The 27,347-nt window shown below is 40.3% G+C and overlaps 1 protein-coding gene across 2 annotated transcripts in view; it reads left to right on the top strand.

Annotated features, from left to right (window-relative positions):
- SLC39A8 (solute carrier family 39 member 8) overlaps window positions 1-27,347 on the top strand; it is a 71,925-nt gene that overhangs the window by 9,837 nt on the left and 34,741 nt on the right. For both annotated transcript variants that reach the window (XM_035030173.1, XM_035030174.1), the window contains exons 3-6: window positions 15,457-15,619; window positions 22,898-23,067; window positions 24,202-24,324; window positions 25,001-25,168. In XM_035030173.1, coding sequence (XP_034886064.1) covers window positions 15,457-15,619; window positions 22,898-23,067; window positions 24,202-24,324; window positions 25,001-25,168 — 624 coding nt within the window. The remainder of the gene's footprint in view (window positions 1-15,456; window positions 15,620-22,897; window positions 23,068-24,201; window positions 24,325-25,000; window positions 25,169-27,347) is intronic.

Raw genomic sequence — 27,347 nt, 5'->3', positions numbered from 1 at the left:
CATGCATTGAAATTATGGACATTTCCTCTCCTCCAGATTACTTCTGAGGTTACATTTAGGAGTTGGCTGTATTTTATTACCCTTGTCCAAAATTTACATCACTCCTGAAATGTGAATGGTTGGGAGTCGATGTTCTATTTCTAGAAATTCATGCACTTGTGGTTTGAAGTTTAGATTTACTTCAGGATCTCTGTATGGGTTTTATAAGCTGACAGAATCCAGGGCCCTTCACGTCTAGCTGGCCTTTTTAGTTGAAAGCAGGTAAGAGAACAGGGGCTGCTTTGGTCTCACTGGAATAAGTGAGAGATGAAAGGTAGCCCAGACTTCAGATGAAAGGGAATGGGAGTGGTAAAATCAGTAGGCCAATTCTGAGTTGGGTCACAGATTGATCCTGCTTTATATACATATTGAGCACGTGTGCAAGAAAACACAGTCTCTTTTATTAAGGAATGCTTGCGATTGATGATACCAGCTGATTGAGTTTGTATATCAAGTCATCATGCTCTACGGTTCTCTTTAGGATCAGGGATCTCAGAATTTAGGGATATTCTTTGCTTACTTCACCTACACACCTTGAGAAGAAAAGCTAGACATTGGCTCTATTCCTAATCTTGGGATGAATGCCAGTTAAGGAAATATTATTTTTTAAATTAATTATTATTATTTTTTTTTAGAGAGAGGGAAGAGGAGGGGCAGGGGCAGAGGGAGAGGGAGAGAGAGAATCTTAAGTTGGGCTCCATCTCACGACCCTGAGATCACGACCTGAGCTGGTGAGAGTCGGGCGCTTAACCGACTGAGCCACCCAGGCGCCCTCCTCCTTTTTTTTCAGTTAAGGAAATATTCTGAGTAGGACCTTCCCCTTTTGTTCCTCAGGCTGAAGAATATCATCCCAAGGAGGGGCTGGTTGATTTTTCCAAAAATCCAAGTGCCCCCTACTGTCATCCATGTGCCTGGATGTCAGGGTAGACCTGATGGGAGCTTCTTGTAGCCACTTGGACCTGTATAATCATTTGAAGTAGGAAGGTATTCTCTGCTGATATTACTCTTGTTTCAGTAAAACGAGAAAAAAGGTATTATTTTTTTCCCCTGCTGAAGTTGTCTCTGCAGGAGCCAGAGTTAGCTCTAAAACCTGATGTTAGTTCCTTCGCAGCCATTTTCCAACCTTACAGTGTTATTTCCTGATTACTGGCATTTGATACCCAAAACAGTACTGTGAGACAATGAAGACATATCAGTTTCCCCAGAAACTGAGACACAAATAAGTCATTTGGCAGAAGTCACCAAGTGTCCAAATTGGTCTGGGAGAACAGACGTTCAAGTTCGAATGCCCATTTCTTCTCATGGTTTGGGGCAGAGGCTCTGTTAGTGGGGCCCCTGTGCTGTGAAATCCCCTGAACATGCTGTGGTCTTTGTGCCCCGCTTTCTGTATAACATAACTGGACAGTGGAAATATATGACTTTCTTTTTTTTTTTTTTTTTAAGATTTTATTTATTTATTTGAGAGAGAGAGAATGAGAGAGAGAGAACACATGAGAGGGGATAGGGTCAGAGGACGAAGCAGACTCCCTGCCGAGCAGGGAGCCCGATGCGGGACTCGATCCCGGGACTCCAGGATCATGACCTGAGCCGAAGGCAGTCACTTAACCAACTGAGCCACCCAGGCGCCCCAATATATGACTTTCCATTCCATTTCCGCACCTTTCCGTCCCTCCACAGCACATTGTGGCCTGGCTTGGTCTGGCTCTGACCATCATGACCATAATTTCATGAAATTATCCCTCAAGACCTTACCCAGAACCTTCTTACTGCTAAACACAATGGACGCTTCTCAGGCCTTACCTCTCTCTATTAGTGTTGGTGGTGTGGAGCACATCCTACTGGAAACACCCTTTCCTTGCCAGCAACTGCGTGTGCCTTGATTTTCTTACCTCTCTGCTTCTATTCCATTTCAGTGTCCTTTGCTCTTTCTTTACCTACTGATGTTCCTCAGGGTTCTGTCTCAAGTCCTCTTCCCTGTGATTTTACACACTCTCTCTGCACAACCTCAGTCTGTCCTGTCACTGGAACGTCAACATATTTCTGACTCAATCTCTCTAAACTCCAGGGTTCTCTCTTGTCTAATGGGGGTAATTTTACCTGCTTGATGGGATTGTTGTGGAGATTAAATGAGTGATTGTATCTTGCCATTTTGTCATGTGCCTGGCATGCACTAAGTGCTCAATAAATGTCTGCCATGTGGCTGCTGCCACCCCCAGTCTTGCCCCGTGCCCTTCTCTGTGCCCCGTTCTGTGCCCCTCTCTGTGACCCTCTCTGTGCCCCACTCTGTGCTCTGCGTTGCCACCAGACTTAATCTTTCATATGCAGATCTGATCACTGCACCATCCTCAAATGGCTTCTCATTACTGTTAGAATAAAATCTAAACACCTTGTCTGATACTTAAGGCCCTGCAGTAGTATTCCTACCCCCATATTTCTCCAACCTTGTTTTTCCTTTTTCCTTTACATCTCAGCTTAGATACTGTTTTCTCCTGGTAACCTCTGACAGTCCCATAACTTTAGGGTGGGTTAATTATCCTTTTTTCTCATTAAGGGATCCCACCCTAGCCCTTATCAGCTCATCCTGTAGTTACTTATATTTCTATCCAAACCTGTAATAGTCTCTAAGATTTGGGAGCTTAGGGGCTGGGTGCATTTCAATCACTTTCTCTATTTCTGTAACTAGCATAGTATCCGGCATTTAGTAGGTATTCAGGAAATATCTGTCGAATGAATGAAAACTTCCACCTTTCAACACTAAATTTTATACTAACGTAACTTTCTAAGTCAGCCTAGATGTCTCACTTAATTCAAGGTAAACCAGCTATTCCTTTATTTGTTGCAGACAAATTTTTAAAATAGTATAAAGGAAACAGTATGTTAAAATACAACCTGTATATCATTGAAGTAGAAGGAAATAATAGTTTTTATTCCTTCTAATTTGTGAATTTTGTCAGATTTTTTTTTTTCTCATTTAGACTTGGATTTTCTCCATAGCTTATAATTCTAATTTCTAAGGCAAGTGGAAATGTTGCTGTCAGTATAGCTTATTTGTAGTATTAGGGCCACATCGAGCTGGTTCTGGGAAAGTTTCCTGGCATGAGCAGAGAAACAAGTGTTTGGAAAATTTGGCTCTTCAGAGGTAAATGACTCTCAGGTTATCCAGTTGTATTTCTCAGAATTATACTCAGGTACTGTGTGCTAGTTTCTTTCTCTCTTTTTTTTTTAAGATTTTATTTATTTGAGAGAGAGAGAGAGATATTGAGAGAATGAGTGGGAGGAGGGGCAGAGGGAGAAACAAGCCCCCCAGTGGGTAGGGAGCCTGACGTGGGGCTCCATCCCAGGACCCTGGGATCATGACCTGAACCGAAGGCGGAAGCTCAACCGACTAAGCCACCCAGGCACCCTGTGTGCTAGTTTCTAATTTTTTTCATCCACGCTTACTTTCCTTAATCTGGCAAATTAATGATTGTTATACATTGAGCATCTTACATGTCCAAAGCCTTGGTAGGGGTTGAAGAAGATATAAAAAGAACACACACATCCTTTCTAGATCTTCATGTGACCTTATTAAAGAGATACCCATTTTCACGAATGGATGATAATACAAGGAAGCACACAGTGAATGCCAAAAATACTGTGGGCATAGTAGTCTAGTGAGCATAGCAGTATTAAGCAGAGGAGGCAGGGCCCAAATGTTAGCACACATTGGAGTTGGGTACTTTGAGAGGAGATACATCAGCATTCTAGGTGGGGGGCATGGGGTGTGCAAAGTCACAGTGAATGTAAAATACAAGACTTATTAAAACTTTTTATTAGAATAGAGAGTTCAAATATGCTTTTGGATGATGGTAAAGAGAGTAAGGAAGATTGGAGACAGATACTTGAAGTTCTTCAGTGTTTGGACTTCAGATTCTTGGCGGAAGAGAAGTTTTTTGTTTTTGTGTGGGGAGCCATTTTGAGTAGAAGAGTGACAATGGCAGTTTTCAGCAGAAACCATCTTATGGGGATGTAGGATAAGCAGGGTGAAAAGTATATTAGGTAAGATCAAATAGAAGCTCCCAACTTGTCAGTTAAGTGGTATGTAGGGGTCTGTGTGTCATTCTTACGTGCCAGACCAAAGTTTGTGCCCCTTTGTACTCTTAACAATTATTGAGAACACCAAAGACCTTTAGTGTATGTGGTTTATATCTATTGATATTTACTATTAGAGAAATTAATGTTGACAAAATTTTTTTTTTAAGATTTTATTTATTTATTTGAGAGAGAGAATGAGAGAGAGAGAGAGAGAGAGCACATGAGAGGGGGGAGGGTCAGAGCGAGAAGCAGGCTCCTCGCTGAGCAGGGAGCCCGATGCAGGACTCGATCCCGGGACTCCAGGATCATGACCTGAGCCGAAGGCAGTTGCTTAACCAACTGAGCCACCCAGGCGCCCGACAAAAATTTTAAATACTTATTCCATAGATTAAAAATAGCATTAATAAGCCCATACTATGTTAACATTTTTGATGAAAACGTAACAGTATTCTCCATGACAAAAAATTAGTGAGAAGAATGACATTGTTTTACATTTTTGCAAATCTCTTTACTATCTGGCCTAGTAGAAGACAGCTGTATTCTCATACATGCTTCTGCATTTAGTCTGTTATGACGTATGTCACATAGCCTCTGGAACACCCATTGTTCATTCATAAAAGAATGAAAGTGGAAAAGGAAAATGCTGTCTTAGTATTATTATAAAAATAAGTTTGACCTAATATATTCTCTGGAAGGGTTTTGGTAACCCCTAGGGGTCCCTGGATCACACTTTGAGAACCACTGTGCTAAAGGCTTGTCATAAAATTGGGGCTGTGATGGATAAAGTCATTCCTTGTATGCAGAGGTAAGATGACTTTGAAGGATGAACTCACTCCTGGTGGCATTTGCCCCAGCCTTGCCTGGAGAACAGTCATACCTTCTACAACTTAATCCTGGAGGGACTGAGTGGGAGGCCCTTGGTGAGCAGCAAGGCCCAAAGACTTTTTGAGCCTGGCAGCAAATACAAGAAGGTCATCCTCACAGGTGTTGGAAAATAGGGTAGCTTCTGCCATCTGGAGGCAGGTCCGGGTCAGAAAGTCAAGAATCCAGACTCAGTGTCTAGGCTCTGATACAATGCCAAGCCTTTAGAGGTGAGAGGGCCTTAAGAAACTGAATGTGGATGGGATAGAGCTGAGAAATGTGTCCGTAGCTACGGTGAAATCAGAAAACTTTGTAAACCTCTTTTAAAAAGTGTATCATGGCGTTAAAATCCCTTTTTCTTTAGTAAAATTAAAAAAAAAAAAATTCCAACTTGTCTTAATTGTGTTTGGAGGAACCTAGAAAAAGAGACTTAAGAAACTCCCCATGATCTAACTTTATTTTTCTAATTGAGATAGGAATACATATATATTGTCTAAAACTTTGGCAAATATTGCGAAACAGAAAGGAAAAAATGAAAGTCACGCGTAATTTCGTCACCCCGAGATAAACACTGTTAATACTTTGAAGGACACGTGTCCAGATTTTATTTAACCTTATTCATAGCAATGATGTCACTCTGTGCATATTATTTCATGATAATCTTATTTTCCTGAACAATGTGTCATAAAACAAGGTATCTTCTTTAATTAATTAATTTACTTATTTTTTAAGATTTTATTTATTTATTTGACAGAGAGAGACATAGTGAGAGCAGGAACAAGCAGGGGGAGTGGGAGAGGGAGAAGCAGGCTTCCCGCTGGGCAGGGAGCCCGATGCGGGGCTCGATCCCAGGACCCCGGGATCATGACCTGAGCCGAAGGCAGATGCTTAACGACTGAGCCACCCAGGCGCCCAAAGTATCTTCTTTAAATAGCATATCTAGGAAAGGCCCTTTCTATCTTCTTTTAAGGAGTAGTTTGGAGAGTGAATGTGAACGTGTGCACGTATGTGTATGTGAGTGTGCATGTGTGTGTCTGTGTGTGCATTCTGGGTGGGAATGCATCAGCACCCTAGTGCCTTCGGTGAGAAGTGTAAGAAAACTTGAGGGGAGAAGTGGAAAAACGAACTGGGAAAACCGAGTTGGGAATCACTTGATTAGCCATTTCTTAAACTTAGAGATCACGTGTCTAGAATGTTTTTTGCTCAAACCTTAGAAAAGTCTGTCTTAGCTCGGTAAAATAGTTGTGAGAAAACTTTGGAGAGGAAGTTAAGGGGGGAAAAGTTCAAGAGAACATTGGTAAGTGTGACTCAGTGCACATGTGCACTGAGCAATATCAAGGAGGTTCGGAAATGGTAAGTACTCTCAGTTCCTGGTGACTAAGCTTTGGTCATTCCATTATTGCCTCAGTAACAAATCTGGAAGTGTGTTTTCAGTCACTCTGACTTTGAACACCCTACTTCCAGTGTGCTTCTATGAGCCACTGCTTATGAGCTTGTACAATCACCCTGGAAAGGATAAAGGCATGGGACTCCTCCCTTGTTCCAGGGCCAGAAGTGCCCCCCACCCCCGACTGTTAAACTCCAACTACTATTTAAGTTGTTCTTTTGGGAACTTTGGCTAGTTGCCGTATTTGAAACATTCTTCTGTATACTTCACTTTCTGCACTTGTTTACTTTTCGTAATTTTGTTCAGGTTACTACTATGAACTTAAAATGTTTTGGCAATTGGCTTTTAAAAATACCATGAAGACGAGTGAGGAGCTCATTCATGCATTTACTCATTCACTCATTCAACAAGTATTTCCTGAACCCTACTGTGTGCCAGGCACACAGTATTATATTATTAGTATTAGTGTTCGTGAATACTGAGGTAAACATGATCTCAAGGATTCCAGAGGTTTCTCTCCCATCACATAATTATTTTGGATCTTCACTTTTTCCTCCTCTTAATATGTTCCTAACAATCTATGGCCACTTGTACTGGTCTCATGGTCCAGTATGGTTATGCGATGGTAGCTCGGGTGGATGAATTAACCAGTTGCCTTCTCTGCTTGAGTTGCAAAAACACGGACTTTAAAATAGTAACAGGGAAGCAAAGCATTCAAAATGGCACACATCCAGGTATTCTAGGTTTGATGAACCTGTTACAGGAGGACTTCAGGGTAGTGTCAGCAGCCGGGCATAGGTGGCAGAGAGGGTTGTGCCAGGTTCTGGGCTGTGTGCTGCTCGAGTGTGGTCCTTGTGCCTGCCCAGCATTCCTGTTTGGCTGATGGGTAGGAGGGCTATTTGAAAGGCAAAGAATCACAACCATCATGCATTTCCTTCTTAATTCTCACCACGGTGAGAACACCTGGCTCATGTTCGATGGTTTTTGAGATCTCTCTTTGGGTATAAGGCTAAATATGATCTAAGAGTAATTTAACTCTGTGACTCAAGTCACTTTAGGGACAACAAATATACTCCTCACCAGGGTCTAAATGGTTCTCTCTTTTATTATTTGTGTTCTTCTCCGTGTTCAACCAGCAAAACATAGGGGCATAGCTGCACGAGGATGGGCTTAGAAGTCAGAAAACGCTCAAAGTCGTTGGTCTGAATTCTGTCGTTAACAGTTATAAGTTGTTTCATCCTGGACAGTTTACTTTTTTCTAAGACATGATGTCTTCATCCCAGATTTCTCCTTAAATCTACTTTAGTCATTGATGTGGGGATTAGACGAATATAGCTTTTCTGTGCTTCTCAGTACTCCTATAATAACTATGGTTTATAAAATTCATTTGTCAACTAATCACATACTTATTTACATTACTGATTTCTGCCTAATGTAAGTTTTTGTGGCTCCTGTCTTATCTCTCCAGCCAGCAAAAGCACTGAACGAACACTTTGGACTCAGCGCATGTATCTTGTTCTTCAGGAAGCCTTCCCAGACCTCTTCCCTCACAATAGCTCGGACATATCTTTACTATTCCCCTTCCTACATTGTACTATAGCTGTAGTATTTGTATATATATGTTCTATCTACTGAATGGTGAGCGTATTGAAGATGGAACCATGTATTATTCTCAACACCTATCAGAATACCTGGCCCAGAGAAGATGTGGATCGTCCTGTGTTTGGTGAATGAATGAATACATGAATGACAGTGAGGGAGGAGTGGGACTGGCTTTGACGAGAGTAGCACAGATGAAGATTTTGGGTGGATTCTTATTCAAACTCTTACCTGTCGCATCTCTTCAAAGAACAGGAGATGAGTCATTCACTTGGAGTCTGGGGAAGGGTGAGTTGTTTGGCTTTCATCTCAGCTCCATACATGGAAAGTTCCAGAAGGTAGCTGTAGTTCTTGCTGTCAAACAACAGGTGTGCAGGGCAAGGCAGGGTAGAGGAGTCACTAAACGAAAAGGGGTTAGACAGGGTTTTTTCAGATTCAGATTCTAGTTCCAATTTTACTCCTGGCTCCCCTGGGGCTTGGTGATGAAATTTAAGGTTTGTGTGGCTCAGTTATTTGACATCCTAAACAACAGCCTGGACTAGGTGTTTCATTCTAATTTTGATTGTCCCTGAGTCTAAGTGCATTACAAGGTGCTCTCTCTTCCTACATTTACCCTCATAAGAGAGAACACAGCCACACCTAGCAGCGTTAGTTCTTACTGGGTTTGTGAATTGCTCAGCTTCCACAGAAGCACAATTCATGGAAAAACAAAATCTGAAACCATCTTTGGGGTGACTTTTGAATGGGATGATATTTCACTTCTGGTGTGGTGGTGAAGGCCTTGGCACAGTGGATGTGGGATCGGGTGGTCGTAGCGTTCTGTATTATTTAATCTGTGCCATTTGACTAGAGAAAATAGCCTATGTGTTGAGAAAAAGAGGAATGGAGAAGATTTAAAGAGTGGAAAAGCTTATCTTTTTGTTTTCCCATAGGTTCTGGATGTAGCATTCATTTCCTAGCTTTGAAAATGTCTTTTGAATGATTATTTATCAATCAAGACTCTTTCATTTTTAAGTGAAAAAACTTAATCTTAATTAGCTTAAATCACAAAGGCAGTTCATTGTCTCAGTTCACTGGAGTCAAGCTTTAGGCACAGCTGTATCTGGGGGATGAGCGATGGTATTGGAAACCTGTCTGTCTCTATGCATTAGTTCACCTTTTTCATGCTAGAAAAGTGGCCTCAGGAAATCCCAGACTCATAGCAATCCTAGTCAAAAAAGATTTTTTCCAGTTGCTCTACCGGACAGTGGGCAGGTGTGGGATGTTCCCTGGTCAGCCCCAGCTACATCACATGGAAGGAGGCTCCCGTGGCAGGAAGGTGGTCTGTTGCTGGATGATGGGGATCTCGGACAGGCAAAAATAACAGGCATTCAGTACATTTTACTGACCTAGATGATTTCTTCTGTTTGGGGCTTATATTACTCTTTCTTGTTCTCTGGCTCTCTCTTACTGCTTTTGCACAAACGGTATGTGTTCCCAAAGCTTTCTCTTCTTTCTGTGCTCTGTCTCCTGATGATCTCCTCCCCTCCCACTCATCTCTTATCTCCTCACAGAAGACAGCCCCGTCCTTATCTCTGGCCTGACCTTTCTCAGAAGAAGCTCCCTCATTATTTCTATCTGGTGTCCCACAGGCATTATCACTTAAAATGTCTACAACCAAACTGGCAACCATCCTCCCAAATGTGTTTCTTTTCCGAGGTCCCCCAGTCACACTGGTGGCAATATCCTCTGTCTACTTTCTCAGAGGTCTAACCTCAAGGTTGTTTTTGACAATTTCCTCTGCATATCATTTCTATCTTATAGGAACTTCCCTAGTTCTTTATCATTATGTTTCACGAATTTATCGCTTTTTCTTTGGTTTTATAGATATGGGTGTGAGATTTATTTCTGCCACAATTATTAGGTTTCTTGATGGAGGGTCTTAGGACTTACTTACCTTTGTGCGATTTTTTTCTTGGTTGTCATCCTTTAACTTCCCCACCTTCCCCTTCTCCCATCAATATTATACCCAGATTTTATGATTCCAGAAGTATTTGTGGGACGAAGGAAGGCATTTATGCAATGCGTCGTACGATTACACGGTTATGATACTATAGCATAGTACAACAGTAGTTGAAGCAGTAAAGACAGATTTTATTCCAGAACTGGGCTCAGTTCCAAAGACATCAATGGACAAGTGGGGATTTATAGCTGAGGATCAGGGTGGGGGTCAATGAATGGAAAATTACTACGGAGAAACATCACGGGTGGGTGGGGGGGATTTTGGTTAAGCAAACTTAATAGGATTCTTGCTGAAGGCAGACCAGGGTGATCAAATATCAAGGATGGAGGATTCTCTCTAAAGTAACTTAACAGGATTCTTGCTAAAACCGGACAGTGCAGGCCCTATAAGGATGGACGCAAGACTGAGGCCTCATGGGCTTAGAGGAGCCTGATCAAAGTTTAGTCAAGGACAGCCCCTGTGTCATTACCCATGCTGTGTAATTTCAAATCTTACCTGACTCTTTGGCATTTATCATAAGCAGGTTTTAACTCTACAAAATGCTGGAGGAGGAAGTTGCCTTTATCATTCAACCCTGCCCCGTCCCCTCCCTGCACCAGCATTTCCAGAAAGATATGTCTGGGAAGGATGCAAAAACAGCAAAAAAACCCCCAAAATTTCCGATTAGTCAGAATTGGTGAGGAAAAAGGAGTAGGAGAAGTAGAAGAAGAAATGCATGGAACGCTTTGGTTAAATGGTTTTGAATATAATTGGAGATCTCGTGTATGATATGAATCTCAACCCCCTTACCTCTACTACTTCCTTACTTTGGCACTTCATCTACAGAAGACCCATTTGAGATCCCCTTAATGTGGCAAGAGACTCAAGGAGTTTAACTCAGACACTGAGAAAATGTCTTTAAGAAAGACGTCAACCCACTGAATACTAGGGTATCTGCTGGTTGGAGTTTGCCTCCTGTAACACAAAGCTCAAAGGGCCGCAGCAAGCAGCAGGGTGGTACCCTCGAGAATAGCGGTGTTGTAAAAACAAATAGATGTAAAGAAAAAAGCTCAGTACGTAAATGTAAAGCAGATGGTAGAAAAGCTCAGGAAGTTTTATTAAGACACATATTATTCAGACACATCATCCTGGATCCTTTCATAAAGAGACCTTGTGGCTCCTACTGGTTTCATAATTTCTTCCTTGTTTGTTTTGGAGGCGAAGGGGTATGTTTGAGAGGATGTTTGACCTTCCTCAACCGTTCCTGCTATTTTGTTGTCACCTCACTGTTCAGGCACTGGGCTCTCATCCTGTTTGCCCCTGCCCTGAGAAACACCGCCCTTTCTTAGACAACTGCTTCCTTTGTTGCAGGTTCAACTTTGTTAAATCAAAGCATTATGGAAATTGAGATTGTAAAGCCAAATAGGTGGCTGCATAAAGCTATTGTCATCCCACTTGCTGGTCGATGGCTATTTTATTTTAAAATTTATTTATTTATTTATTTATATTTATTTATTTATTTTTTATTGTTATGTTATGTTAATCACCATACATTACATCATTAGTTTTTTTTAAAGATTTTATTTTATTTATTTATTTGAGAGAGAGAGTGAGAGAGAGCACAAGAGGGGGTAGGGTCAGAGGGAGAAGCAGACTCCCTGCCGAGCAAGGAGCCCGATGCGGGACTCGATCCCGGGACTCCGGGATCATGACCTGAGCCGAACGCAGTCGCTTAATCAACTGAGCCACCCAGGTGCCCTACATCATTAGTTTTTGATGTAGTGTTCCATGATTCATTGTTTGCGTATAACACCCAGTGCTCCATGCAGAATGTGCCCTCTTTAATACCCATCACCAGGCTAACCCATCCCCCCACCCCCTCCCCTCTAGAACCCTCAGTTTGTTTCTCAGAGTCCATCGTCTCTCATGGTTCATCTCTCCCTCCGATTTCTCCCCCCCTTCATTCTTCCCCTCCTGCTATCTTCTTCTTTTTTTTTTCTTAACATATATTGCATTATTTGTTTCAGAGGTACAGATCTGAGATTCAACAGTCTTGCACAATTCACAGCACTTACCAGAGCACATATCCTCCCCAGTGTCTATCACCCAGTCACCCCATCCCTCCCACTCCCTACCACTCCAGCAACCCTCAGTTTGTTTCCTGAGATTAAGAATTCCTCATATCAGTGAGGTCATATGATACATGTCTTTCTCTGATTGACTTATTTTGCTCACCATAATACCCTCCAGTTCCATCCACGTCGTTGCAAATGGCAAGATTTCATTCCTTTTGATGGCTGCATCATATTCCATTATATATATATGTATATATATATATATATACACCACATCTTCTTTATCCATTCATCTGTCAATGGACATCTTGGGATCTGAAGGGGTACGTGCACCCCGATGTTCATAGCAACAATGTCCACAATAGCCAAACTGTGGAAAGAGCCTTGATGGCTATTTTAAATAAATCACACTTACCATTAATTGAGTTTTGCCATACTGCTAGGATTCTGTGATTATTCTGTCCTTATTCTCATAAAGCAAGGCCTAGAGTTTTTTTTTTTAAGTTTTTATTTAAATTCCAGTTAGGGGCGCCTGAGTGGCTCAGTTGGTTAAGTGACTGCCTTCGGCTCAGGTCATGATCCTGGAGTCCCGGGATCGAGTCCCGCATCGGGCTCCCTGCTCAGCAGGGAGTCTGCTTCTCCCTCTGACCCTCCCCCCTCTCATGTGCTCTCTCTCTCTCATTCTCTCTGTCTCAAATAAATAAATAAAATCTTTAAAAAAAAATAAATAAATTCCAGTTAGTTAACATACAGCGTTATATTAGTTTCAGGTGTAAAATGACAAGTGCGCCCCTTAATCCCCATCCCCTATTTTCCCCACACCCCACCCACCTCCTCTCTGGTAACCATCAGTTTGTTCTCTAGAGTTAAGAGTCCGTCTCTCTGTTTGGCAAAGCCTAGAGTCTTGTTGTCTCTCCACCTCCTTGTTCTTTCTGGAGACTGAGCAGTTGCCACTGTCAAAGTATTATTATCCATGACCACCTGTCCAGCCAAAATTTCTACACAGACGCTTCACAGATCAAGACTCCAAGCTGTTTTAAAGTACTGATTATATGTTCCTTTGGCTACACGAGTTTTACCCCCAACTGTATGGAGGAGAGTGTCTTTAATGATGTATGCAGCACAATTAAAGCATTTTTGAGGGCAGTGACTTTCAAACTCTTCACTGCCATTTACGGTAAAAAAAATGCATTTTACATTGCGATCCAGTATCTCTGTGCATGCTATGTAATTGGAGCAAAAGTTTCACTAAATAATACTTACTCTTGTGATGTGTGGTATGCTCTGTAGTTTCTCTTATATTTTTTAGCTCCTTACAAAATGCTGACTGTGACATTTTAAGTGGATTTCCTGACCCGCTAACGAGTCACCATCCGAGTCTGAAAAGAACTGCTTAACAGCCATCAAGTTTTAGGAAGTCTTAGTATGTTAATTCTGAGAAGACTTTGGAAATTATCTATGGGCAGCTTCCCCTTTTTATCCTGGGTTAGAGTTGGAGGAACTTGAAGTCCAAGTAGGTTAAGAATTTCTTGTAGGGAAACAGGGCCGTTTTATGTTTATGCTGCCGTAGTCATTTATTCCTGGAACCATGCCATGCTGTGTGGGCAGTTTGACCACATGGACTCTAATTTTTGAGTTTAGCCATTATGCTCCTGGGTGGCTTCATGGTAACGAATAAATTATTCCCACTTTCCTTCGCCCAGTCGAGCTATTTTCCCCCTCCTTTAGCTTATTATCCCCCTAGTCAGCCAAAGGGAAGAATGGAGCATTCTTCCCTTTGAAGGGAATGGAGCATTGAGAGTGGTGAGTCTCCTCTTCTAGGGATGGTATGTCATGAATCCAAACCCATTGTCATGGCTTGAACGTAATAGCTTTAAGCACATACTTAGGCATTAAAAAAACAAAGAAAGAAGTCTAAATGTGAACTTTCTTTAAGGCATTTGCAATTTTAGTTTTGACATGTGCACACATCTTGGTGTATTTGATGTTTTTTCTTCTTAATAATCAGTAGTGATCTTTTTTTTACCCACATCTTAAGTTTTTAGTTTCATTGTTTCTGTTGTAAAGGGAATCACAGAGCTTCAAGGTCAAACAGTTAACATCAACTTTTGAGTTCTCAAATGCCATTCATAGAGTGTTTGTCAGCTTGCGCTGCCGTAACAGAATACCGTCAACTGGATAGCTTTAACAATGGAAATTAGTTTTCTCGCAGTTCTGGAGACTGGAAGTTCAAATCGAGAGGTCAGAGGGGTCGATGTCTGGTAAGGGCTCTGTCTTTGGGTTGCAAATGGCTGCTTTCTAGCTGTCTACTCCCATGGTGGAGAGAGAAAGGGCAGGCAAGCTCTTCGGTGTCTTGTCTTAGAAGACCACTAATCTAGTTGGACTAGGACACCACTCTCATTAGCTCATCTAACCCTAATTATTTTCCAAAGGCCCCAACTTTAAATATCATTATAATAGGAGGTAGGGCTTCAATATATGAATTTGGGGAGAACACAGTCCAGTCTGTGGCGCAAAGCCAAGTAAAACCTTAGTGGGGTTTAAATATTGGCTGAAGCATGCAAAGAACTTTTCTGAATTGTACTTATTAAAAATAGACTCTTCTGTTTGAGTGAATGGATATTTTTCACAGTCTGTAATTCTTACGATGATTATTAACCACAGTAACACATTTAATTTCTTTTATATTCTCAATAATGCAAGTATGTGGATGATAGTTTACAGTTAAAATATGCCCAAGAATAAAATGATACCTTTAAAAAGTGATTTTCATAAAGAATTTTTTCCTGAAAAATTTTATTAATAGTTAATGAATTTCTAAACAGCCTAGCACTATTTTCAAAACCTTATATAGTAGAGAAAAGCTACCCACCATCACTGAGAACAATACATATTTTAGCAAATAACCATATTTGCTAAAGACATACTTTAAAACAACTATTATATGTTGGAATTCTTATTGCTGTCTAGAAGCATGGATGGGTTTCTTAATTAAGAAACTGTAAAGGAGCCAGGTGTTTGTCTACAAGAAATCTCACAGAGAGTTACTCCAATAGCCTACACAAAATATCCAATCTAAAGACAGAGAGGAGAGATTGAGAATATAGAATCCTCTTAAAGCTTTTGATTTGAAAGCTATTGGTCTACTTTTAATGTTTGTAAAGTCCTTGGAAACCCCCAAACCAGTTCTTACCTTTTTTGCTGCCATAGGTAGACTATTGATCAAGAAGGATTTTTTTGTTTTGCTTTGTTTTTTGTTTGCTATTTTTTTCTTGTTTCTAGGTTTAAAGAGGTATAGACTGTTTTAAAATTTTAGGGCTTTTGTGCAGAGTTAGTGCTGGGTGTCTAGATGAAATATTCTCTGTCTCTTTAAAGTATCTTTGCTGGCATGCTTTTACTATGTTAACACATACATGTTTATTTTGTTTATCCTGTTTCAGTGTCTATCAGCTGAAGAGATCTTTTCCCTTCATGGCTTTTCGAATGCTACTCAGATAAGCAGCTCCAACTTCTCTGTCATCTGTCCAGCAGTCTTACAGCAACTGAACTTCCATCCTTGTGGGGATCGACCCAAACACAAAACAAAACCAAGTATTTCTGAAGGTATGTTGGAAGTTTTTTCTTCTGTTCGAAAAGTCTATAGGCTGGTCCGAAATTAAATTAACATGCTTCTTTCTTTGCTTTATTGTTTTTAGTTAATGTACAAAAGTACTTATATTCTGAAAGTATTTAGAGCAAGAATAATTAAAACTCATTTAAACTTCATGAATTGTGCTCTTCTATTTGTGGAGTCAAACTTACACTTGGTACTGCTTAAAAACTTTGTAAAACTCAATACTTGACTTTATTTTATTATTTTATTTATTTATTTATTTACCTATTATTGGGTTTTTTTAGAGAGAAAAGGAGAGAGAGAGTGAGTGTGGGGTGGGAGAGGGGCCAAGAGGAAGGGAGAGACTCTTAAGCAGGCTCTATGCTCAGCACGGAGCCCGATGTGGGGCTTGATCTCATAATCCTGAGATCATGACCTGAACCAAAGTCAAGAGTTGGACGCTTAACCAACTGAGCCATCCAGATGCCCCTCTCAATTCCTGATTTTAAAAAATATATGCTTTATACTGTTCATGTTGGATTGTACATTCACTATTTGGCTCATAAGTGATCAATTTCCATTACCTCGTGCTTATCATATTATTTTAAAAACTTGTCAATTTATCCATAATTTTCAGTAAAGCGATAGCGAATAGCATGGTTTTAGATTAAATACTAAAGTGCTGAGTTATTACTGCTTTAATTTTTGTAAATGAAAGAAAACGCCAGTGACTATTTTAAATGCCTCTAATCGTATTGCCGTAGATGTTGGATTTCAAAGGGATAACCTGCTGCAAAAAATTTTTAAAATATAAGAAAACAAGTGCATGCTTACTATATAGTTCACATATTTAAACATGTAGAAGAATTCTTTTGCAAATGAAATAAACCACTTGTTCAGGGGGTCTGTTTGCCATCTATGTGCAATTTCTTGGTATCCTCAAATTGTTAACCTGACCCACATGGATATTTTAATTCTCATCTGTTGGTACATTGTTCATTCAATAAATGTTTATTGAATGACATGCCAAGCACCGTTCTGGGCATTGGGGATTGAGTGGTCAACAAGAAAACTCCCTGCCCTTTTAGGACTTAAAGTGTAATGGAGAAGAGAAAGAATAAACATTTATACAAACAAGCAAATAAATAATAGAATTTCAGGGTGATAAGTACTATGAAGAAAATAAAGTAGGTAAGGGATAGAAGGAGACAGTGGGTGAGTGTGATTGTTGATAGGTCAGAGGAGGCCTTTCTGATGACATTACATTTGAGCAGAGTCCTGACTTAGGGTAGGGAGAGGACCGTAGCAAGATCTTTTCTGGGAAAAGAACATTCTTGGTCAAGGGAACAGTCAGCATAAGCTTGGCAATGAGCTTGGCGTATGTAAGGAACAGTAAGAAAGCGTGTGTGTGTGGAGCATAGTAAGCAGGAGGAAGAATAGAAGGAAATGATGCCTGGGGCCTTGTAGGATACAGTAAGTTGACTGGATTTTATTCTGAATATGGTATGAAGACACTGTAGGGTTCTAAACAGGGCGGGGGCACACGATTTTGTTTGGATTCGTAAAGGATTATTCTACCTGCAGTTTGAAGAACAGATTGTAATGGGGTAAGAGTAGAGCAAAGAGATTAGTCAGGAGGCAGTTGCCAGGGATTGGTGCTCAGGATGATGGGACATGGACTAAGGTGGGAGAGGTAGAAGGGAGGGAAAGTGATCAGATCCAGGATGGATTTTGGAAACTGTGTTAGAATGGTTTGCCTCTGGTTGGATGTGGGGGTTGGGAAGAATGAATCAAGGTTTGAGCCACTGAAACTGGAGAGGTGGATTTGCCATTTCCCAGGATGGAGAAGACCGGAGGAGCAGTTTCTTATGGGGGAAGCAAGTGGTGAGGATCGGGTGTAATTTTTCACATGGTCAGTTTGAGACATTGACATAGACCCACAAGGAGGGATGTCCAGTAGGCAGTGGCATACACATATTTAGTGCTCAGACCACAGGTCAAGGCTAGAGATTTGTTGGCTTAGAGATGGCATGTGAAGCCACTGGTCTGAGTGAGCACATCTATACTGAGTATAAAAGACTATAAAGAAAGAAGAGATAGGGGCGCCTGGGTGGCTTAGTCGGTTAAGCATCTGCCTTCGGCTCAGGTCATGATCCAGGATCCTGGGATCGAGCACCGCGTCAGGCTCCCTGCTCCGCGGGAAGCCTGCTTCTCCCTCTCCCACTCCCCCTGCTTGTGTTCCCTCTCTCGCTGTGTCTCTCTCTGTCAAATAAATATATAAAATCTTTAAAAAAAAGAAAGAAAGAAAGAAAGAAAAGATAGAGAAGAAAAGGGACACCTCAACAAAGGGAGTGCTTATTCTACTGACTTTTGGATTCCTTTTTGTATATATGAATACTTTGATCTCTCTCTGAGTAACAGGAATTACCACAGTGACAAAAATATTGATAATAGCCAACTCTTATGTAGTATTTACTGCGTGGCGGGTACTGTTCCAAATACTTGACCTGTGTTAACTCATTTAATCTTCCTACAACTATATGTAGGTGTGGGAACTGCTGTTCCTATTTTACAGCCAAGGAAACGTAGGTCCAGAGAAGTTTCAAGTCTTTTGCTCAAAAGTACACAACTTGTACGTGATAAAGCCTGGTTCAAAACCCAAGCTGTCTCAACTTCAGGATCCACGTTCTCTTTTATATTCTATATTTACATACATGAAGAACAGAAGGCCCCAAACATACTTTATTAATATAGTTAGCAATTTTGTGAATAACAGTAATTTTACAACTAATTGTTTAAGCAAATATTTTTCTAGATTGTATACTAAATAGGAATATGTTTGTATTTCTACAAGTTTGTTTAATATGGTTTGCATTTTATATTTAAAAGTAAATTCAGAAAATGCTTTACATATCAACACTTAATAGTAGTATAACATATGAAAAGCATAGGTTCTGAAGCTGGCCCACCTGGGCCCAAATCCCAGCTCTATAATTTTCCAGTTGGGCACATGACTATGTCTTTCTGCCTCGGTTTTCTTTTTTTTTTTTAAGATTTTATTTATTTATTTATTTGAGAGAGAGAGAGAGAGAAAGAGCATGAGAGGGGAGAGGGTCAGAGGGAGAAGCAGGCTCCCTGCTGAGCCAGGAGCCCGATGCGGGGCTCGATCCCAGGACTCCGGGATCACGACCTGAGCCGAAGGCAGTCGCTTAACCAACCGAGCCACCCAGGCGCCCCTCTGCCTCGGTTTTCTTATCTAAAACAGTACCTTTATCATAAGGTTGCTATAAGGATTAAATAACTTAATATTTGTAAAGCATGTAGAATATAATATGGAATGTATTTAGGCCCTATATATACATCTGTTAAATAAAATATATCTACCATGTACATGATTCTGGGCATAGGAGATGAAGCTTCAGAAAAAGCAAGTCCTCTACTCCGTGCAGATTAGTGACTGACCTTCAAAAGTGTTTTTAACCTTAATTCCTCTATCTCAGGAGCCAGGAGGTAGGATCAGGGAATTGGGAAACAGGAAGTGAGAGCATTTCAGGGTCAAGACTGCAAAGTCATAAAATGGAAAATCAATAGTTCTGAATTACAAGATTAGACAGGCACCAAATATTTGGACAGAGGCCCAATAAAGACAGAAATGCCGCTTAGGGTACACATTATCTTAGGAATTGAAATGGGGCTGGAGTGGGTGGGACAGGGTAGGAGAAGAGAGAGAAAAATTTCTGGAGAATTAGGGAAACTGGTAAAGTACTCATTCTTACTAATCTGTTTAATTTGATACTACATTGCCTTTATTTGGCGCACTCTGTTGTATTTTAAAATGTGCAGTTGTGTGTGCAGCTGTGTTGAGCAATTTATTTAATATCTCTGTGCCCCAGTTCTCTCATCTGTAAAATGGAGATAATTATAGTACGTTCCTTGTAGAATTATAGTATGTTCCTTGTAGAATTATAGTACATTCCTTCTAGAATTGTAGTACGTTCCTTCTAGAATTGTATCAAATGAGTTAATATTGCAAATGCCTGGAATAGTGCCTGACACAGGGAAGGAAGACTGTGCGTTCACTCCTCTTATCCATGTGTTCATAGGTTCACTCCATTCCCTGCTCCCTGTGTAAGCCTATTCTTTTCCCACAAATAAATTATTTTTTAAGTAATGAAAAGCCCTGGATTCTTGATGTAACGTTCACTTAATATAGAGTCAATCTTGAGTTCATTCAAAGAAGTGAAAAACCAAAGTAAAACTATTCAAAGGAGTCATGATATAAGGATTTTATAAACATGGTACGTGGTCCAGTTACTTTTTTATTTATTTATTCTTTTTATTATGTTATGTTAATCACCATACATTACATCATTAGTTTTTGATGTAGCGTTCCATGATTCATTGTTTTGATCAAAGAGCCATGGAAGCCTGAGGAGCAAGGGACAGCTGCCTGGAAGAGCTAGGAAAGCTTTAGAGAAGATGTCTTGGAGTCGGCTTAGAGAAACACGTGTGAGTTTCTCAGGCAATGAAGATAGAAAGATGTTTTCAGATAAAGAACCACAAGTAAAGGTCATTCTGTACTTGGAAAGCATTGTGTTAGCATAAAGGCCATGTTGAGAAGTGTGCAAATAACCTGGAAAAGTCGTGTGGGAGTCAGTTTATGAACAGTAGTCTCGAATAGGGGCATGAGATGATCCAAGCTGTGTTTTAGGGCTGTAAGTCTGGTGGCCACGTCACATTGTGGGAGGAAGACTGTCATAATGCATCCAAAGAGGAAGTGAGAGATGATGAGGGCCTGAACTCAAGGCATTGGCGATGAGGACGGAGAAGCTGGAGTGAGAGATGTCTCAAGCAAAATTGATAGGGTTTGGTCGTCAGTCATCTATGAAATTGAGAAATTGAAATTGATTCTAACGTTTCTGCTATCTACGGAGATCACAGATTTCTCAAGGGAAGGTGATGTGTTTCTTATGTGTATGTGATTTTGCCTCAGTTTGGTACTCAGAAACTTCTTTGCATTTTTATGTTAGGTTCAACATGTACGTATCCTGTCTACTTGATGAGATTATAAATATTTGTTGAATGAATGAATGCGTGTAGGCTAGTGAAGGGATAGAAGGCTATTCGTGTTCAAGGAAACTACCACATCACTACACTATGGAGGGAGAGGTGGGATTGCGAGCTTTCTCTAAGTGAAGAGTCTGAGGGGAGTAGGTAGTATTGTTTTAGGTGATAAGGTAGTAAACAGGAATGAGGTGGACCTTCATGGTTCCCATGAAATGACTTTGCAGGGCCTGGTCAGGGATCTGGAACCGATAGGAAAGCATCTGGAGAAGATAAAGTCACGGTCAGTGCTGTGATGATTCTTGTGGTGACAGTAACATTTACTTTCTGTTCGTTTTATTTGGTTTGCAGCATAGGCGACCTGTACTGCTTTGTGTGTACATGTGCCTACTCCTCTCCACGTTCCCCAAGCAAAAGATCCAGGCTCCTTGTTGGCAGGAACCATGGTTCAGTCTATATGCGAGGCTCCATAAACATTTGCTAAGGTTGTTTATTTGTAGACAGAATCGCTTGAACTAGAATAGTGGTGAGCAACCTTGTATTCGTGAAGCCCAATATAAAATATCTACAGTTTTGCTGAGTCCCTTGGTCTTTTTAAAAATTAGAATATCTCTACACGAGTAATGAAGCATATTGCTAACATATGTCAGCTTTGGAGCCAGACTGCCTGGGTTCAAAATCCAGCTTTCCCTCTGCATGACTTGGGCAGCTCAGCTCACTTGAACTCCGTATGCTTTGGTTTCCTCAACTGTATGAAGGAGGTTATAGTAGTCCTTACCTCACAGGGTTTTGGGAGGATCAAATTCATGAATACATGTCAGTTTTCTTCTTTCTTTCTCTTTTTAAAATTTTATTGATTTATTTGACAGAGAGAGAAAGAGAGAGAGAGCACAAGCAGGGGGAGCAGGCAGAGGGAGAAGCAGGCTCCCCACTGAGCAAGGAGCCTGAATCGGGGCTCGATCCCAGGACCCTGGGATCATGACCTGAGCTGAAGGCAGATGCTTTATGAACAGAGCCAGCCAGGTGCCCCACCCCTACCTGTCAGTTTCTTAGCACAGTAGCTGGCAACGGCAAACACTCATAACCCTTAGGTGTTGCTACGGTACTCCATTGAGAGTGTCAATGAGAAAAGGGGCCTAACATTTAAAAATGTTTTCTGGGCATTTTAAAGAAGCGACAGTGCAGAGGCAGCTTCCTCATCTTTCACACTATCCTTCGTGTGCTGTGTGTGGGGCGCAGGCAAAGCCAGGTTGCATGGTTCCGGGGCCCAGTGTATGTCAGCCTGCACTGCCATCCGAGGCTGTCCTGGGTTCACCGGCACGCTTCACTTGCACTCCCACGGTGTCCTTAAACCAACCCCTCGATAGAGGATAATCAGGAGGAAACTGAGGTCACACATGCCACTAGCTGTAAAGCTTAGGATAACATTCGTTCATTTCACTGGAAGCAATATTTATTAAGCACCTATTGGGTACCAGGCCTTAGGGATAGAGAGTCGAAAGACTCGCCACCTCCGTCTGTCACCAGAGTCCTCATTACATAGGATATTTTCGCCCTAATCTGGGCTCAACGGGGCGAATTGTGTAACACGGCTGCTCTCTGGTTCCCACGTGCTCCCCTCCTGAGTGCTCACTGCACTGGGCTGAGTCCAGGTCCTGGAGGCCCCAGCTGGAGGGCCAAGGTGCTGCCTTCCCACGGAGGTGCACTCCACAGGCGCCTGTAGACCAGTGATTATGACAAGCGCAGTGTCTGCAACTCTGGTCACCTTGGAGCTAACCCATACCCACCCATCTCCACCCCTACCCTCCATCCATCACTTTGTACCTTTTCCCTGAACTCAGGCTGCCTCTGTATTCCTCTGAAAGGCTGAGTTTTAAACCAGGCTTTGAGCTACAGATGAAAGTAGGTGACTTGGAGCCTGTGGGCCTCAGATGGTTTGTCACTATTCCAGATGTTCTCCGAATTCCTTGCAAGCTATAACATTCTCTGAGCCTTTGAGTCGTTTAGGGCTGATGACAGTGTAAGCCGTATTACTATTTATATTTATTATTCTGTATTTGTGTTCACAGTTTTCTGCATAATTTTCATTGAGAAGATCTTGTTATTTTAAAGAAGTATCTGTTTCAAGCTTTTAAAGAAAAAATTGTCTCAAGCTTCATGTACAGTAAGACTTCATTTGGCTTCGTTGCTCTGATTAATTTCTACTCTTTCCTTCTGATCTACAGTTTGGGGATATGGACTCCTGTCAGTGACAATTATTAATCTGGCATCTCTCCTCGGATTAATTTTGACTCCATTGATAAAGAAATCTTATTTCCCTAAGATTTTGACCTTTTTCGTGGGTCTGGCTATTGGGACTCTATTTTCAAATGCCATTTTCCAGCTTATTCCAGAGGTAAGGATGTTGGCTCTTTGTTTCTGTGAATAATTGTTTCTTTTAAATGTTTTAGCACTTTGTACATTTTAAGGCTCCATAATTCTCACAGCATTTTATGGTCTGGTTGATAGTGTTGGATAAGAGAAAGCTGAATCACAGCAGATGAAAAAGCTTGTCTCAAGCTACAGGGGATATCAGTGTCAGAGATAAAATTAATATTCTAGGAGGCCAGCCACCAGGACGTGCTCAGACAGCTCTGGGACACCTCTGAGGGCCTTAAAAATTTATTTTGTCTTGCATTTGGCAAATTTAATTTTTCTATGTACTTTTATTATTTATTTATTTTCTAAAGAGCCTACAGTGTCAGATTTACTGAAGATATACCACAAAATGTCCTTAGACATTTACTGCAGCTTTTATTTAAGTTTGTATGTCTTGTCTGTTAGGAAAACCTTGACTCTTTATAATTTCAAACTCTAGCTCTTGCCCTATGTCCTTTAAACAGTAGATTATTTCATTCTCGTGTGTGTGTGTGTGTATGTGTGTGTGTGAAAGAAATCTTTTCTACTTCATTCTTGGGCCCAGCCCTTGAGTTCTTTATCTCTTTAGGGCCTACTAAGATCCTCTAAGTTTAAAAGGATCTCTCTTGGGAAAACAGTAATCCAAATGGCTTGTCATATTTGCTTTTAAAAATTTGAATCTGGGTATGATGGACAAATATATTACTTTTAGAGAAAATGGATTATCAATGTCTTATTTTTCTTCATTACCTAGATCTAATATTATCTATAAAGGGAATCAGTGCTTCACTTTTACTACGAAAAGCTTTCTCTTTCAAGGCAAATATTGCTGAAGGTAGGAAACTATAAGATATGAAACTATCTTATAGCTAGGAAACTATAAGATACTCTGAGGGTTTTATTAATAGAAGTTCCTCTGGTATAAGACTCCTCTGTGATCTCTCACAGTTTAGTTACTTAAGTTTCAGAGTTTTTGTTTTGTGATTTTGGTGGTTAAATTCCCAATATTACCTGATCTGAAGATGGACTTAGAACTTTGGTGAAAATTGTATACTGAAAGATTTCTTATTATTTTTCAGAAATCAGGTTAAATTACTTGGTTTTACTTGAATTTTTTTTTTTTCTCTCTCAGGCATTTGGATTCAATCCCAAAAGTGACAACTATGTTGAGAAGGCAATTGCTGTGTTTGGTGGATTTTACATACTTTTCTTTTTTGAAAGAGTGCTTAAGATGTTATTAAAGACATACGGTCAGGTAAATAGATTTTATTGAAAATGTTTGATGTTTGACCCCTTAAAGCTACTTTATATAGCTTTATAGGCAAATAAAGGCAGAAATTTTATTTTATTTTATTTTTTTTTTGAGAGAGAGAGAGAGGGCGCAAGCAGAGGGGAGGGGCAGGAGAGAGAGAGAGAGAGGATCTTAAGCAGACTCCACGCCCAGTGCAGGGTCTGCCACAGGGCTTGATCTCACAACCCTGAGATCATGACTTGAGCTGAAATCAAGAGTCAGATGCTTAACTGACTGAGCCACCCTGGTGCCCCAGGAATTTATTCTTATGATTACGTGAAGCTCAGTTATTAGACTTGTGAATGTGAGGAGAAAGAAAAGTCAATATATTGATAAATATAAGAGAAACGATTGACAGTGTATAATTTGGAATAAGTACCAACAATTTAATGTCAAGAAAAATGTGCACAATTTGTATTCATTCATGTTCATCAAAATAAGAAGGCATATGTACCCTAACATGAAAAAACAATCTAATAAATGAAGATACGTTTGTAAATCTAAAAAGATTATATATTGAATAGACATACAAATTTTCTCTTACAAATAAAAAGCACTAAACTCTCTACTTTCTTGTATGTGTGAGCCATCATTTTTTATTCTTATAACCTCCTCTTGCTTTTTAAATTTTTTCATGTAGAATGATCATACCCACTTTAGAAATGATGACTTTGGTCCTTCTCATGAGAAAACTCATCAACCTAAAACGTTACCTGCCATCAATGGTGTGACATGTTATGCAAATCCGGCTGTCACAGAGCCTAATGGACACATCCATTTTGATAATGTCAGTGTGGTATCTCTACAGGTATGATGATTCCATTTTCTCTTTACTATATTGCATCCTTTATATAATGTGAAGGCTTCTGTGAATGCAGCCAAATCAGTATTTTACACACTCGAATGTGTCTGACTTATTCTTGTGTCTGTGAGATATGTGGAATGTAAGTCTATATTCTTTTTCTAATTTTCCTCCGTATATTTACCTGAACAAGTGAGTTAAGCAAGAAATTGAGGATTACTGGATCTGAGACTTTATTATTCTCTAAGATTATTTAACTATATGTATGAGTTACTTAGATTTATACAGTGATATGTAGCAAAGTAATCAGAGCATTTCTCTTATTTTGCAATTCTTTCAAGATCCAAAACCAAAGAATCCCTTTGAGTAATTTTGAAACTGTAAGAAAAAAAGATTTGTAAGCTGTTAAAATTGTGTTCATTAATTAATTGATTTAGAATTTGTATCCCCATCTTCTAAATAATGTTAATAGGTATCATTTCTTGAGTGACTATTATATGCCAGGTAGTATGCTAGGCACTTAATTGTTTTATCTCATTTACTTTTAATTTTTAAAAAAGATTTTATTTATTTATTTGACACAGAGAGAGAACACAAAAGTAGGGGGAGCAGCTGAGGGAGAAGCAGGCTCCCCATTGAGCAGGGAGCCTGATACAGGACTCGATCCCAGGACCCCGGGATCATGACCTGAGCCGAATGCAGACGCTTAACCGACTGAGCCACCTAGGTGCCCCTCTTGTTTATTTTTTTATAACAATTATTCAAAATAGAGTTTATTTTCTACACATTAGAACTATTTTTGTTTCAAGTGATGGGTATCAAACCCAAATTATGTATGCAGAAAGGAGACTTTATTGGAAAGATAGTGAGCTGTCTAATGGAAGAGCCAGGCTATAGGAAAAGCGAGAACCTAGGAACCATTAGAACCAAAAGAAGTCCTTGTCTTCCTCCTCCCCATAGCTTAGAGTCATTCTTTCTTTCACTGTGCACTGGCTTCTTCCATAAGTGGGAAACAGCCACTAGCAACTCCTGAGGTTTATGTCTTACATCAAGTTTCAGTCACTAGAAGGAAATTGGCCTGACTCTCAGTCCTAATCCAAAATTCCTGGCAAGTGTCTCCTTGGTCTGGCTTGAATTAGATGTCCCCTTCTAGACTAATCTAGAGGGTTGGGCACTTGTATGGCTTGCAAGAGCATATGGATGGCGTAGAGGAGAGGTTACAAAACAAGGGTGCTAGGTGACAGTATCATTAGTGTTCACAACAGTTCTCATTTGACAGATGAGGAAAGTGGAACTTCAGATGTTAAATAACTTCCCCAGAGTCACTCAGTTGGTAAATAGTAGAGCCATAAGCTACAAAGTTAAACACACTATAAAAAAGAAAAATTGAAAATAAAATCGAGGAAAGCCAGTTAAGAAAAAACAAAAAGTAGAAAAAAAGATATCTGGAAGAGGTTATTATGGCAGGTGACCTGAATTTCCTTCTGGAAAGAAACCATGATCAGTCATACACTTTGCCCCACGTGACTAAGGAACATCTCCAGGGTGTTTCAAGAGGCATTTTTGTGTTAGCACTGAGCTAAGAGAGGAAATTATTTCATGCAATGTAAGGAATGATACTTTCAGCCAAGATTTTGCAAAGAATATGAAAATGTTCAAGTAGATAATTTCTTACAATAATTATAGCTAACATTTATTAATGCTCAGGGACTCTGCCTAGAATTTTAAACGAATGACCTGCTTGGACCCTCATCATAGCCTAGGAGACATTCAGAGACTAGCTTAGAGAAGTTAAATAACAAACCCAAGGAGCTCTGTAGCTTCTACATGGCAGAGCTTGGGATCAGCACCAAGGCCATCTGATGCTGAAGCCTGCACGCTTGTGTACCTTGCTGGATTGTCTTCTGCAGGTCATTGTTCTACTAGAATCAAGATGATGACATTAACTCTTAACCTAATAATTATTAATTTTGGTAAGGAAAGAAGATAATTTGGCCCGAGGCCGTTGCTTTCTGAAGACAAATAAATTGAACTGCTCAAAAGTTTGATTTTAGTTTTAAAGGTTTTGGGCTCCTGATTTATGATTTACTATGGCCAGAAGACCATGTTTGTAGTAAATATAAACACCATGACAAAAATGGGATCCTGCACATGATCCTGTTTATGTAATTTAGAAATATCAATT

This window comes from Mirounga leonina, unplaced genomic scaffold (genome assembly GCF_011800145.1).
Source record: "Mirounga leonina isolate KUSES-001 unplaced genomic scaffold, KU_Mleo_1.0 Mir_357, whole genome shotgun sequence".
NCBI lineage: Eukaryota > Metazoa > Chordata > Mammalia > Carnivora > Phocidae > Mirounga > Mirounga leonina.
Note: the sequence above shows the minus strand (reverse complement) of the source record. Positions and strands in the feature narration are given on the sequence as shown.